At 52.7% G+C, this 14,345-nt stretch overlaps 1 protein-coding gene across 15 annotated transcripts in view; it reads right to left on the bottom strand.

The window, feature by feature from the left end:
* The window catches only part of ASAP1 (ArfGAP with SH3 domain, ankyrin repeat and PH domain 1), a 348,069-nt gene that overhangs the window by 17,132 nt on the left and 316,592 nt on the right, over positions 1-14,345 (bottom strand). For 9 of the 15 annotated variants that reach the window (XM_021088910.1, XM_021088909.1, XM_021088906.1 and 6 more), the window contains 2 exons: positions 13,418-13,646; positions 2,391-2,561 (listed from right to left, as the gene is read on the bottom strand). In XM_021088910.1, the coding sequence (XP_020944569.1) occupies positions 2,391-2,561; positions 13,418-13,646 (400 nt within the window). Of the gene's footprint in view, positions 1-1,320; positions 2,079-2,134; positions 2,562-13,417; positions 13,647-14,345 lie in introns of those variants that run through there. The other 6 variants (XM_021088915.1, XM_021088917.1, XM_021088916.1 and 3 more) reach the window with 2 other exon arrangements.

Here is a 14,345-nt window from a genome sequence, read left to right as displayed (position 1 = left end):
CTCAAAGCCAAGGGCTACCAGGCGGTAGAGATGGATTCGAACCCAGGCAGTGTGACACTGGGTCTATGCGGGGGCTCCACAGAGAAGCAACAGCATGTGCCCTTGTGAGCAGTACCCTGGGAGAGACAGGTGTACACAGAGCTGCGGAAGGTAATCTCTGCTTTAGTAGCAAGTCTGGCCCCCGCCTTTGGCTTCTGGACCACGAGGTCAGCAGGGGACAGGCAGGGATAAAACCCGCAGTGATCACACAACATCCAGCACGCAGACTGGGACCAGAGCCACTGCAACAGCTGCTCAGAGGCCCGGCAGACACTGTCAACAACATCTCACCTGTGCACACACAACCAGCTCAGGAGAACAGCCCCGACGGCCGCAGAGCCACCTGGGGCTGTTTGGGCGAGACCCCCCGAGTCCACGACGCAGACAACTGTGTTACTTTTGCGTGGACAGACTGATTTTTGTCCCTTGAGGCTGGTGAGAAGAGGCAGCCCGCGGCTTCCAAAGCCCGAAGGCTCCCTTCTCACCGTCTAAGGCACCACATCACTCTCATAAAGGGGTGACTCTTAGTGGAAAATAAAATGCCCCTTGTTCACAACAAAAACACCAAAACCAAGCCCAAACCCAACACACAGCAGCTGCTGGTCCTGCTGCTGTCATGTGACAGACACCTAAGAGGCCAACTCTCAAGCCCGAAAGCTGGGCGGTATAACTGTACCGTGATGGAGACTGTGAAGCACAATATACGACACGGAAATAAAACCCGAGTAAACAACGGATCAAAGCTTGGTGAAATTTGAAAAGAAGGTTAATCGGTGATTTACGGTGTGAAAATCTGCAGGAAACGCGTGACCTTCAGTGGAATGTTCTTTGGGGCAAAGTCCCTTTGGACAAACCCTGGGGACTCCGGGAGGCCTGGTGTGGGGCCTCTGGCAGCGGCAGGGACCTGCGAGGTGCTGATGGGCACCTGGGCCGTGCCCTCGACCGCTCCGCCCGGCTCAGCTCATCAGGAATCGACTGTCAACACCCGCTGTCCCCTGTGAAGCCTCGCTGTGCAGCTGGACACCCTGGGTCAGCACTTCCACAGTGTCTGGTTGGCACAGCACCCTCAGGGGAGAGAGCACATACCACACACGTCTCCCCGCCCGTCTCCTCCCTGGACTACGAGTCCCTCGAGCATGTGGGTTGAGACACCCAGACCAGAGGCAAAGGCGAGCAGAGGGACCGGCTGAACAGAGACGTGCCGTGGCACTTGGGCCTCGTGACACACCGGTGAGCCAACCTGCAAGTGGGCAGAGTGGCTTTTTCCAAAAGCCCCCCAAGTTCAGAACAACTAATATGGGCTTTATTGACGAAGCCTTTGCTGAGTAACCAATCAGGTACAATGAAAACACAACCAAAAATGCCACAGCGCAACTCCCTGGAGGAGGAGATGAGATGTGCAAACCAGTGAAGCCAGGACCCCGTGGGCACCAGGAGACACTCGGCTCTTGACTGAAACTGCTGGCAGGCTGGTGCACCAAAAAGTGGACAGAGATGGAAACTGCTCCTTGTGGATGGACCTTTGTTATCTGCTGTCAGTGTCACTGAAACAGTAAACTCCTAACTGGCTCTGGGCAGGTTTATTTATTCCCAAGTCATGATTGAGAACCTACCGCACACCAGCTTGATGTGAGGCTCAGCGAACACGGACAAGACCAAGACAGACAAGGTCCCTGCTCCCGTGGGGCTCACATTCCAGGGACCAAAAGACCAGAGACAAATAAACTACCCATCCGTGGTGATACGGGGCCTGAAGGCCATAGGGAGTGACACGGAGGTGGTAACGGGGGCTTCCTGGGAGCGGAGGCCGGCCAGGGAGACAGACATGCAGGCTGAGAAGGACCCCGGGAAGCCAGGCTTTCAAGCGTGTGGCAGGGCCGCAGGGAGGGGTGGTCCCGGGACGCGGAGGGGAAGGCAGGCCGGGGAGGCTGAGCGGAGGACAGGGGCCGGGACAGAGACCCGGAGGGCGAGGGGCTCACGTGTGCCTGAAGTGCAGGGTGAGGGGTGCCCGTGGCCAAGCACAGCTGGAGAGGAGCCTTCCAGCTGCTGTGAGGGCACGGCGCCCACGCTGAGCTGCAACTGGGGCAGGGGGCTTGGGGGACGGCTCCTGAGCACCGTGTCTGGGGCACGCACATGCTCGGCACGTTATTACAGTTTTCCACGGGATGGTGCATGTTTCCCCAGATGCTTCTTGACTTTCCGAGGCTGTGCAACCACACCATCCACGCCCTCATGCAGCGCGCAAGAGCGGGCTGAGCCGCCTGCTGAGTGCGCGCTGCGTGGCCACTGTCCCCTGAGCCCCACGCGCTGCCTGGCCCGGGCAGTGTCGGCCTGACTTGAGGATGACTTACCCCAAGGAACTGCGCCTTTGTTTGGGGGCCCGTGAGGGAGTGGGCTGGGAGGGTCGGATAGGGTTCTCTTGTGTCCGGGTGGCGGGGGAGGAGGCCTCTTCTTGGACAGGGTGGAGCTGCCACTAGAGGTCTGGGTGCTTAGAGGGAGTGTTGAAGGTGGGCCAGGTGGACCTGGAAAGGAATCGAATGGGGCAGGAAGGTTAATCCCAGTCTCACAGACACCACAGCCCGTATGCAGTCACTCCCCCGCGTCCAGTGGGGGGCTATACACAGACAGAGGCACCTGGCTGGGCACGGCCAAGTCCCTCAACCTGGGACCTCTCAGAGAGGGTTTTAAAAACTGCTGGTAGAAAAAGGAGTGCGTGCCTTTGGGGAATCCGATGTCAGTCAACACAGAACAGGACAAGTTTTAGAGCGTCATTTGGATACAATGGAGAAAACAAAACACACATTTTAAACCAGTAACTCACTGGAATCATTGCAAAACCGAGTGAGGAAGAAGGAGCATGGCACTGCCAGTGAAATCGATGGAGAAAGAGCAGAACGTGGGCTAAGCTTCCGATGGGCCTCGGCTGGAAACATGAAAAAGGATCTACAGAGCAGTTTTTCTCTCCATGACAACTTTTTTAATCAGCAAAATCTGCCTGAAGTTTTTTTTTTTTTTTTTTGATGGATTTTATAAATAATGAAGGCTCTACTATAAAGGCTTACTTGGAAAGAAGGGAAATTCGAAAACCCTTTTTTCCTCAAATTCTGAAATATTCTAGAAATCATCAACCCCCTATTATATCATAGGGAGCCTGAACAAGTTAAGATACTGATTTCTATAGATACTTCTATATATTTATTGTCTGTTTTTGGGCCGCACCCACAGCATATGGAGGTTCCCAGGCTAGGGGTCTAATCCGAGCTGTAGCCACCGGCCTATACCACAGCCACAGCAATGCGGGATCTGAGCCGCGTCTGCGACCTACACCACAGCTCACGGCAATGCCGGATCCTTAACCCACCGAGTGAGGCCAGGGATCGAACCTGCAACCTTATGGTTCCCAGTCGGATTCGCTTCCGCCGCACCACAACAGGAACTCCCCCTTTATAGATATTTTTAAAAGTCTCAACTTTCTCCAGAGATAACGACAGGATGGCAGTAATGACATTAATACACCTCACACACACACAAACCATGACTGCAAAAAGTTGACTTTTTGAACTAATGTTTTAAAAAAAAACGGAGTTTGGTTGAATTTTTTTTTTTTTAGGGCCACACCGAGGCATATGGAAGTTTGAGATTATTACCAGATATACGGTTTAAGTGCGTTCATGAGCAACAATCAGCTTCTGCAAACATTAAAAGAGGAAAAAAGGGAAAAACAAAGAAAGCTAGGAACACTGCCACACCAAGTGTTTCACACAGGAGAGTAGGTACCTTGTGATCCAGAAAGGCTCCAAAAGAGCTTTTTACAGTCTGTGTATTAAGAGAAAAGCTTAATTACTGCTGGCCTGCCTTCCTTGGGAAAATAAGCTTTGCTATTTCCCATGATCAATTACTGGTCAGTACAGCACTGCTTAAACCCTTGTTTCTCAAAATTAGTCTCATCTTAGAAATAAACACTGTTAATCTCAGTAAAAGGGTCATCTGCTTCAGGATTAAAGGGCCCCGGTTGTAGCATTTATTCTCAGTCCTGTTGATGGGATGGCCCGAATCAATGCCTCGTTCCGGCACGCGACCCTGCAGGTTCAGAAACGATTTTATTTCTGTAACAAGGAAGTCACTGTCATCACAGCCTTGTGTTCATCTAACACGGCCTAGTTTTCAAAGTGTGTGTATGTGCTACTCCCCTTGATTTTCCTAACAACCCTGTGAGCAGTGAGGGCGGGAGTAACTGGCCCCATTTTGCAGCCAGGAAAGCAGGGCTGGGCAGGATCACAGCTATGCAGCCATGAGGGGCAGCGGCTGGGCCACGAGGCAGGTCCCTGGGAACGGCAGGAGCTCACCCCGTCCTGAAAGGCAGGCCAGCATTTCCTGGGCTGGGGGACACGAGGAAAAGAGCAACAACAACAACGTTCAGCACGAGGAAGCGTAACTTTCCTCTGGGAAAAAAAATGGAGAGTAGATAATAGACAATGGTGAGACTCTCCTGCAGTTTCATCTTTATCGCCATCTAGGGACGCTCGGATGAAGTGCATCTGAAGGGCCATTCAATCAGTTCCAAACCCAAGCCTGGAAATTGCCTGAGATTCCCCATGGAACCTCCAGGCAAAGTTTGTGCGTGATTTTAGGAGCGATCAGAGCAGAGCTGTCCTGTAACCACAAACCAAGCAAAATCAAGCCTCCTGCATCATTTAAGACACACGGGGATTAGTGTTCATGTCATCACAGCCTTCTTACTTTCTTCCTGTCAGCTGCCACCATCTGAATTCTTTGTCTTTGCTCACTTGATTACTGCCTCTCCCCCACATGCTGCAGGTTCTAATAGGGTCAGGCTTTTCTCTGGCTTGGTGCAGAGTAAGCCTAATTTAGTAATACAGTGTGGAATAAGGGCATGAATAAATGGCTCCTTCTCTGGTGTTAAGACTTGCGATCCCTAAATAAGGCAGACCATTTCACTTAGGTCAAGGGATCAAAAACCAGGGAGAGAGGAACTAGGGAGGGATGGTGTGATGTTTGAAAAGTAAAATTCAATGCTGTCACCTACTTCCATAGAAAACACACCGACAGACCCACCTGCTGTTCTGTAATAGAAACTACGGAAAGGAAGATACCACCAACTCTTCTTGGCCGGTAGGAGATGTTTAAAAAGGGCGGAAAACGCCGGGTCAGACCCCATAAAGAATAGACACTATTTTTTAACCTACCAACAGCTCGAAGACTTCCAATATGAGTAACGAGTCTCTAAGCACTAAAAAGGATGTTTCATGCACAATAAACCTGAGCATTGCCTCAGTCAGGAAAGAAGCAATTCCGGCAGGGTAAAGACAGCTAAAACAGGGAGTTCCTGTCATGGCTTGGAGGAAATGCATCTGACTAGCACCCATGAGGATGCGGGTTCGATCCCTGGCCTTGCGCAGTGGGCTAAGGATCCCGAGTTGCTGTGGCTGTGGTGTAGGCCAGTGGCTACAGCTCAGATTAGACCCCTAGCCTGGAACCTCCATGTGCCTCGAATGCGGCCCTAAAAAAAGGCAAAAAGACAAAAAAAAAAAAAAAAAAAAAAAAAAAGGCAAGCTACAACAAAACAAAATAAAGAGTAAACACAGCATTGAACAAACTCAAAAGGGGTGGGAGGCAAGACTAAAAGGTGGGGGAAGGGGCTCGGCCGGGTCACTCCCCTGAACCCTGCCAGGGGCCGTGGGAGGGAGCAGGAAACACCCCCAAACCTCATTTGCCACTAATGCTGGCTATTGTGTCAAATATCTTCTAACAATTTTCCTCAAAAATATGGGTCTAGACTTCCAAAGCTGCTCTAAACAACTGAGGTTAAATTATTAGACGGTCTCCATGACAAAACAGCGGACGGCAGCTCTCACCGGGGCTTCACGTGCCTGGGTTGCTGTCATGTGTCCAGTAGCCTCTTGGTCACTCGTGGACATGCCTGCAACTCTAGCTCATGGCCCTGAGCTGTGTTGCCACGAGCGCCTTACTGTCACGAGCTTGGAGAGGCCCCTGAGGCCTGAGGCTCAGAGGTGCAGCCAGAGCATGGAAGCCCATCACGGCATCTCAGGAGCCACTGTGCTGTCTCCCTCCTCACCCCTGCATCTGTCCAGGGTCAGCCCCAATGTAACCCCATCCAGAAGCTTCTAACCCCTCCTTCGCCCTGGAGCAGCAGCCCCTCTTTGCGTGCTTGCAAGGCTTCATGGTGCTGCACAGCCTCCACCCTGCATCAGCTACTCTCTCCTCCTTCCAGGCTGGGGGCCCCCTCGGACCAGGAGCCACACCGTCTCCCCATCTCACATGCCTGGCACGTTCTGGGCACGCCAGTTGAGTCCATGGAAAGAGTTCACGGTGCAGGTCAGGAGGGTTCTCCCCTGTCTTTGTACCTCAGGTTTTTAGTAAAACAGAAAACCCAGCCGTCTTTCACGCTAGGAGACCAAGTAAGAGCACACCTTTGGAGAGTTCCCGTTGTGGCGCAGCAGAAACCAATCTGACTAGTATCCATGATAGGTGTGGTCCCTGGCCTTGCCCAGTCGGTTAAGGAGCTGGCGTTGCCCTGAGCTGTGGTGTAGGGTAGCAGCTACAGCTCCAATTCAACCCCTGGGAACTTCCATATGCTGCAGAAGCAGACGCTACAAAAACAAAGCAAAACAAAAACCAAAACACCTTTGAAACTTAACTGTCTGTAGCAGTATAATATGCATACTTTAACATGCCATGTGGAAACGTTTCAATGACATGAGTTAAGGACAGAGTTAAATATACAACTCTGGACAATACAAATGAAGAAGTTACCATTTTCCTTCTTTTTTATCTTTTGGCTGCCTTGCAGCATTTGGAGTTTCCAGGCCAGGGATCAGGTCTGAGCCACATCTGCAGCAGTGCTGGATTCTTAACCCACTGGGCTGGACTGAGGATTGAACCTGCGTCCTGGTGATGCAGAGATGCCACTGATCCTGCTGTACCACAGCAGGAACTCCAAATTTACCATTTTTTAATGGGTTTTGTAGTACAGAGCTTGAAAGAGTAGAAAGCTTATATCACTTAAAAAATAGATAAAGGGGAGTTCCTGTCATGGCACAACAGAAACGAACCTCACTAGGAACCATGAGGTTTCGGGTTTGATCTCCGGCCTCACTCAGTGGGTTAAGGATCCAGAGTTGCTGCCGTGAGCTGTGGTGTAGGTTGCAGATGTGGCTTGGATCCTGCATTGCCGTGGCTGTGGCACAGGCTGGCAGCTGTAACTCCAATTCAACCCCCTAGCCTGGGAACCTCCATATGCCGAAAGTGTGGCCCTAAAAAGCAAAAAGTAGATAAAAATGCAATACATTTGTTTATCTTTTTTTGGTCTTTTCTAGGGCCGCACCCACGGCATATGGAGGTTCCCAGGCTAGGGGTCTAATCGGAGCTACAGCTGCTGGCCATGGCCATAGCCACAGCCACGTGGGATCCGAGCTGTGTCTGCGACCTACACCACAGCTCACGGCAATGCCAGATCCTTAACCCACTGAGCGAGGCCAGAGATCAAACCCGCAACCTCATGGCTCCTAGTCAGATTCATTAACCACTGAGCCATGACAGGAACTCGGCAATACATTTGTTTAGAGAAGAATGAAGAGGCTACTGTGATCTCCAGGCTCAGATGGGGAAACAGGCTCAGGGAGGTGTTGTGGGGGTGGTGAAACCACAGTAAACTGGCAGTAGAGCCGGCAGGGTCCCAGCACACAGGGTGCTGCTGTGAAGGACACAGCGCTACACACAAAACACAGAAGCTATTCACATCCCCAGACACAATTCCCTTAATCTTCTTCCAGGACCCTGATCATTAAGAGAAAAGGGCCCAACTTCAGGGGCTCAGGGCTGGTTCTTCACACTTCTCTGTTCTTCTACAGGAGACGCACAAAGATTTTCCTGCTTCCTTGTCCACACCCTGGCTGTCGGGCGACTTGGTGGCAAGCCTGTGCCGGAGGCCACTGCTGAGGGCAGAAGCCACAGACATGCTCTCGGCCAGCAAGGAGGCCAGTGCAAGCTGACATGTAACATGTGTGTAATGCTTTACAAAGGATTGAGTGACAAAAATAGGCAAAAGACAAAAAAAAAAAAAAACCCATTAAACCAAAAAAAAAAAAATCCCAGGACAACGGTCCCTGGGAAGCTTTTAAATGGAGCTACTCAAATGGCTGTCTTCACACAAGATAAAACATCCCAGGAAACTCCACAGTCATTCAGTATATGAACAATGCCACTCACAGGAAAACACCTGCTCAGCAACCTGACTCACCCAGCAGCACTTTGGCGGTGGCTGGCCACCTATATCCCAAGGCGTCCTCTCCCCTGCCACCCCTCTGCCTCCTCCAGCTGCTGTCACAGACCTCAAATTAGAGACAAATGGTGCACAAAACGCTGACACAGCTGAGTTTGGCCATAAACATTCTGCAGAAGCAAGTCAATGATGCCTCCCAGGACATCTGGGTGGTGTTAGGAGTGGCCCTCCTTGCTCTGGCCATACATTCCTGAGACCTGCTCTCACTGATTCTGCTGTTGTTTATTCACTCAACAAGCAGGGATGGAGCTCGCCCCCTCTGTGCCAGGGCTGCAGCGACAGCTCATATCCGGCCCCCAGGCTGGAGGAGTCCTGCCTGCTAGACTTCCTTCACCCTCTTCAGGTCTGGGGGGCACTCGGAGCTGCCCCTGATGGTACAATTCCCAGCTTGCTCTCCCAGTGAAGGGCGAGCTTCCAAGCAGAACCCCCTCTCTGGCCTTCACTACATTCCCGGGCCTGGAACACTTGCCAAACTGCACACGGGCAGCAGGTGCCAACAGGCTACTGGGTATTGAACGCTCACACTGGGCTAATGGCAGACATCATGTCACGTTCTATGCAGGGACCCAGCCAGACACCCAATCCCTACTTTTCAGATGCAGTCCCTGAATCACGGCCAGGACAGGCACAGAATCAGCACATGGCGGGGGAAGCCTGTTCTCCCGGGTGGGGCAAGGGAGAGCCGAGGAGAAAGAGGGGCTCACAGCCACCCAGCAGCCAGTCTGGTTTACAGATGGATCTGCCTTGGACAGCGTGTTATTCTCAAGCTATATTCTCAGGCTAATGCGTATGTTTAGTCTTTTCACCTAAACTGACGGCCAGGGCAGCGTCGGGTTTAACATTCTGTGACAAGCACCCACCAAGCCCTCGGTGTGCCAGGCCCTGTGCTGCTTTTGGGCAGATGGTCTGCCAGTTTATCAGACCAAGGCCGGAGCCTGCGCGAAACAGAAAGTCCGCGTCAGAGCGAGTGTGGACTGCAGGATTCACACAGGTGCTCACAGGACGTGCGGAGAGAGGGGCTACACGACGCCCAGTCTAGGGGACTGATTTCATGAACAGACGCGAATGAGCTGCAATCAACATCTCACTCTGTGGTTCTAAAGGCCTGAAACTCAGTTGTTTCAAGTAAGTTAAATAACCTTCCTGAGATCAGATGTATCTTTTACTTCACTTGACAAATTTTTGGAGTTAAAGGCACCCACATCATGCCAGGCTTTGCCATTTGAGCACTTTACCCCATTTGGGCAGCTTCACCCTGGCTCCTATTCCCAAAAGGACCTCTGTTAGAGTGAGGAGCTGCAGTGGTTCCAATTCCAGCAGGAGCACCCTTCCCCGGGCACTGACCAGGTGCCAGGCACTGAGCCACAAGCTTCCCGTCCTTGTCATGCACCCACATAGCAACCTCTTGTCAGGCGCAGGCTGGGTACCGCCGTGCGAAAGCTATGCGACTGCGCAGTGAGAAAACGGCAGTGCTGTAGCTTCAAACTACTTGCAAACAGTGTAACCAGTCAAACCACGAGCAAGCAGCACTGCTTCCAAGCAGTGGTCTGGGTACCACGCTGCTCCCACCTTCTTCCCAACCTTGGAGACGTCTGTGGAGTCACAGCCTAGCTGTCCTGATGGGATGGGAGGCCCTCCCGGGAGTTCCAGGCTCTGTGTTGGACAAATGCTTTTTCACACAGTATCACTGGATTCTGATGATAACTGCACGAGGAAGACAGGACAGAGATGGACCCTCTTCCTCAACACGGAAAAGAAACTCGCAGATCTGGCTGACAAGTCCTAAGACCCACTTTAATTTCCAGCCGCTGTGTAACCTGAAGGAAGCTGCTTAACCTTTCCTTTCCAGGGCTTCGTTTCTGTAGCAGTACAAAGACTGCATGAACCTTTCAATATCCTTCCAGCTCTAAAAAAATAAAAAAAAAAGTCCAGGTTCTTTGACATGATTTTAGCTTAATGATGAAGAATGCACCCGTCTCTGCAATCACAAAGAACATGCAGTCTCAGTAAAGATACGCTCAACTCCGTGCAGGGGGAGCTGATCGGGAGTGAGACACGTCTGCATCCTTCATTTTATAGCCTTGATTTAATCTTGCTGGACTTCGCATGTAAAAACGGGTTAGGCAGCAGCAGGTTGTGAAGGCTTAACGGTGGTGAGTTTGCGAGTCTGAACGGCTGAGTCGTCCAGCTCTGAGTGGAGCCCTGCTCAAGCACAGGGGGCTCTGCCCAGTGGCACGTTAGGTGAAACGTCTGCATCTTCATGAGGCAGCTGGACTTTTTAAAAAAATATTCCTGGAGTTCCTGTCGTGGCGCAGAGGAAATGAATCCAACTAGGAACCATGAGGTTGCGGGTTCGATTCCTGGCCTCGGTCAGTGGGTCAAGAATCCGGCATTGCCGTGAGCTGTGGTGTAGGTCGCAGACGCGGCTTGGATCTGGCATTGCTGTGGCTGTGGTGTAGGCCGGCGGCTATAGCTCTGATTAGACCCCTAGCCTGGGAACCTCCATGTGCTGCAGGTGTGGCCCTAGAAGGACAATCAATCAATCAATATTCCTGGGAGTTCCTACTGTGGCGCAGGGGAAATGAACCTGACTACTATCCATGAGGACACACGTTCGATCCTCATCCTTGCTCAGTGGGCTAAGGATCCTGCGCTGCTGTAAGCTATGGTGTAGGTTGCAGATGCAGCTTGGATCCTGCATTGCTGTGGCTGTGGTGTAGACTGGCAGCTACAACTCCGTTCGACCCCTAGCCTGGGAACCTCCATATGCAGTGGATGCGGCCCTAAAAAGCCAAACATGTTTCCTAAGCTGGATTCAGACTGATGTTTTTCTACTTTGCCCTCCGTAGTTCCTTTACCAGTGGAAACTTTACCATGAGTTGCCTCTGCCTTCCATCCCCCAAGTTGATGGTGCGGAGATGACCTCTGTGGCAGGCAGATACCTCTGCTTTGCCTCCGGGGAGGCAAACGACAGGCCCAAGACATCTCTACTTCATGCAGACGGGTCCATCAGTTGTCCCACAGAGTGGTGTCCCAGAGGACGTAAGGAACACAGAGCATCAGCTGATCTTCAACTCTGGCTCCTAAGGCCCCGTTCCAACACTGTCACCCTTCCACACAAACCTAAGAGCACGTGAGCCGAGCTGGCTGCAGGAAGCACCTCCCATTTCTGGCCCCTCAAAAACATCACCGGGAGGCTGTGCTCTTGTGTTGCAGCAGCTCAGGCCCAATCTCCGAATCTGCTGTCCCCCACCCTGGAAGGACGGTCTGATTGTAGCAGAGAGGGATTTCTATGTTCATTTATGGGATCTGGGGGTGGCGGGGGGAGGAGTCTACCCTTAGCTGACCATGGTTGCTGTGGCCAAGTCTCCAAGCACTTGTTTCAGCAGCTGGATCACTAAATAAATTTGATCTTTGTCTTCTAGAACTAATTAGAATCTATTCAAGGCAAGAGAGAGAAATACTTGGCGTTGAGTCAGTTTACTTTGTGGGTTTCTGTGTCCCTTCCAGATAAAACTACAAAAAGGGGTACAAGGAGGTGGGGGGCTCCTGGCCCCTAGGCCTTGCGTCATTTTCTCCTGTGGACTTTCCCCAAGATTCTCAATGACCCAGGGGCTGTGTGAACAGGCCCGGCTTGGCTGCCTAGACAGGTCATCACCAGTTTTTGGCAACACAATTAAGGGACGTGGACCCCTCTGGAGATACTTTTTGATAATTTTATGGGTCTAGAATTTTCTCCTGGTCCTCTCTCGGGTGCAGAAAGGGACCTCTGCAGATTGCTGCGTGATGGGGAATATCACTTCCCAGAGGCGAGCCCAGATCTGCACGGTGATAGGCCAGCGATTTAGAAGGTACCTTCTAGCCTAACCTGTGGCATGAAATGGGGAAGCAAGGCTGGCAGGTGAAGCCTTTGGCTTCCGTGTGCCATGGCTGTTCCGGTCACTGGTCATCGCCGAGGAGTACCGTTCACGCCCAAGCCTTATTTTCACATTCTCCGTTATCATCTCTGAGGCCGTTTGGGGTCTCTCTAAGAACACAGCTCCCATTTATAAGCCCATTTCAATGGAGAATAAGCTCTGAAAAAACACTGTTTTGAATAAAGCTCACATTTCCCAGAAAATAGCCCCACTGTGATCCAAATAGGCGCGGCATTGTGCCCTGGGCCCTCCAACCTGCCTTAGCAGGAGCCGAGGCCACAGGGAGGACCCCGCGCGTGGGGGCTGCAGCTCTGGGTGCCGCGCAATTCCTCCTGCGCGGGGACATGGACACTCGGGGCAGGGCCCCTGTGGAATCGGGGCAGCCCAGGTGCTTCGTGGCTGCAGAATCAGTAGCCCCCCCCTCACGGGGTCCCCCCATGAGGGTGCTGGATACGATCCAGCCCTGGGGGGTGGGGGGTGGATCCCTCATGAAAAACCACTCACCATGAAAAACCACAGGACTGCGGGCTCAGCTCACATAGGCCTGGGCGAGATCCCAAACACCTGAGACCCTCAGGCCTGCCCCTGGACCCCTCTGAACCTCGGCCCCTGTCTCAGGGTGCTAGCAAGTGAACTACGTACCTCACTCTGAGTGGAAAAACGCAGGCAGGCTCAGGGCCTCTCATAAAGCAAGAGCTTCCTAACTACCAACACCACTGTCACTACTCGCGGCTTCAGAAGACAGACATTTTAGAGTAAAGGAAGTCTGCAAAGAAGAAGTGAAGTTCTATTTCACAGTACACAGGAAAAGGCACTGGTTTGGAAGCCATGTGGACCCTGGACTGAATCTCAACTCCACCACTTACCAGCTGCATGACCTTGGGTAGAGGTCCCTCTACCTCAGTTTCCTCATCTATACAATGGGCACAAAGCAAATACCGCACTGGATCGCTTGAGGTTCTCAAGAGACAAGGTGCGAGCAGTGCCCGTGACACCCCTTCCTCAGCTGTAACCTGGCAAATGGCAAGGTCCCTATTTCAAGCTGTCCCTGAGGTCACATCCCACCTGCCACTCCAATGTACCCGGGTCAGCTCTCAGCTCTGAGGATGGAGTCGAAAGGCCTTCTCAAGGCTCGTACCTTTCCCGGAGTTTCTAGGAGGCAGCGGGGGCGCCTCTGTGGTCGGTGATGTGGGCGAGTCTGTGCTTGTGGAGACGAAGATCTGGTTGGTGAAGGCGCCGTAGGAGAGCCGCTGTTTGTCCCGTGGAGTGCTGAACCCCGGCAGCGACAGCTTGTCCTGGGGCGAGATGCTGGAGGAGTGGCAGAAGCTCTGAGGTCTGGGCGAGCGCTCCTTCTTGATGGGGCTCGGCTGGCAAAGGAAAGGAACCGTGCGGTGGGTGAGCTGACCACACCCTGCCGGGGTGCGGAGGACTCCGCGGGGCAGGCTTAGGTGGGAATCTGGGTCCCCGGGGCCCTCCGCACGCAAAAGCCTGAGAGCCACCACACAGTGCAGGGGAAACATCCAGAGAGGACCCACCCTTTGGGTTCTCCTGACACTGCCAGGGCCCTGCCAGGGACCTGCTGCTTGGGGTCCCAGTATTCAGAAGCATCAGGTCACAGATTTAACCTTTGATCTGCAAACACTGCCTCTGGGCAGGGCACGTTCACCAGCATCTGAGCACTCGGGTGCGTTCACTCTTCTGCCTCTTTGATGCCGAAGTTCTCTCCTCGGCTCTCTCCTCATTTCACATCCTCTTGGGCAGGAAGCTCCCCCACGCCCGGGGTGGTGACGGAGACCTAAGGCTGATGACTCAGACCCGAGGGTCCCACCCAACCTCGTGGACTCTGAACACCATCAACCACTGACAAGGGACTGCTGGAGTGTGCTCCTGACGGCATCAGCACCCATGCAACTTCCCAGCTGGAACCCTCAGTGGCATCGAGAGCCACCAGGTCCTGCAGAGAGCTCGGCAATGGCCCTTGGCACATACCTTGTGCAGGTGCTCACCAGCTGATGCAAAAATGCCTGCATGAACCCTTGGAGGTAAATAAGCATGAGCTGTGACAG

This window comes from Sus scrofa, chromosome 4 (genome assembly GCF_000003025.6).
Source record: "Sus scrofa isolate TJ Tabasco breed Duroc chromosome 4, Sscrofa11.1, whole genome shotgun sequence".
Taxonomy (NCBI): domain Eukaryota; kingdom Metazoa; phylum Chordata; class Mammalia; order Artiodactyla; family Suidae; genus Sus; species Sus scrofa.
The sequence above is the reverse complement of the archived record's forward strand: the minus strand, read 5'-3'. Positions and strand labels throughout refer to the sequence as shown.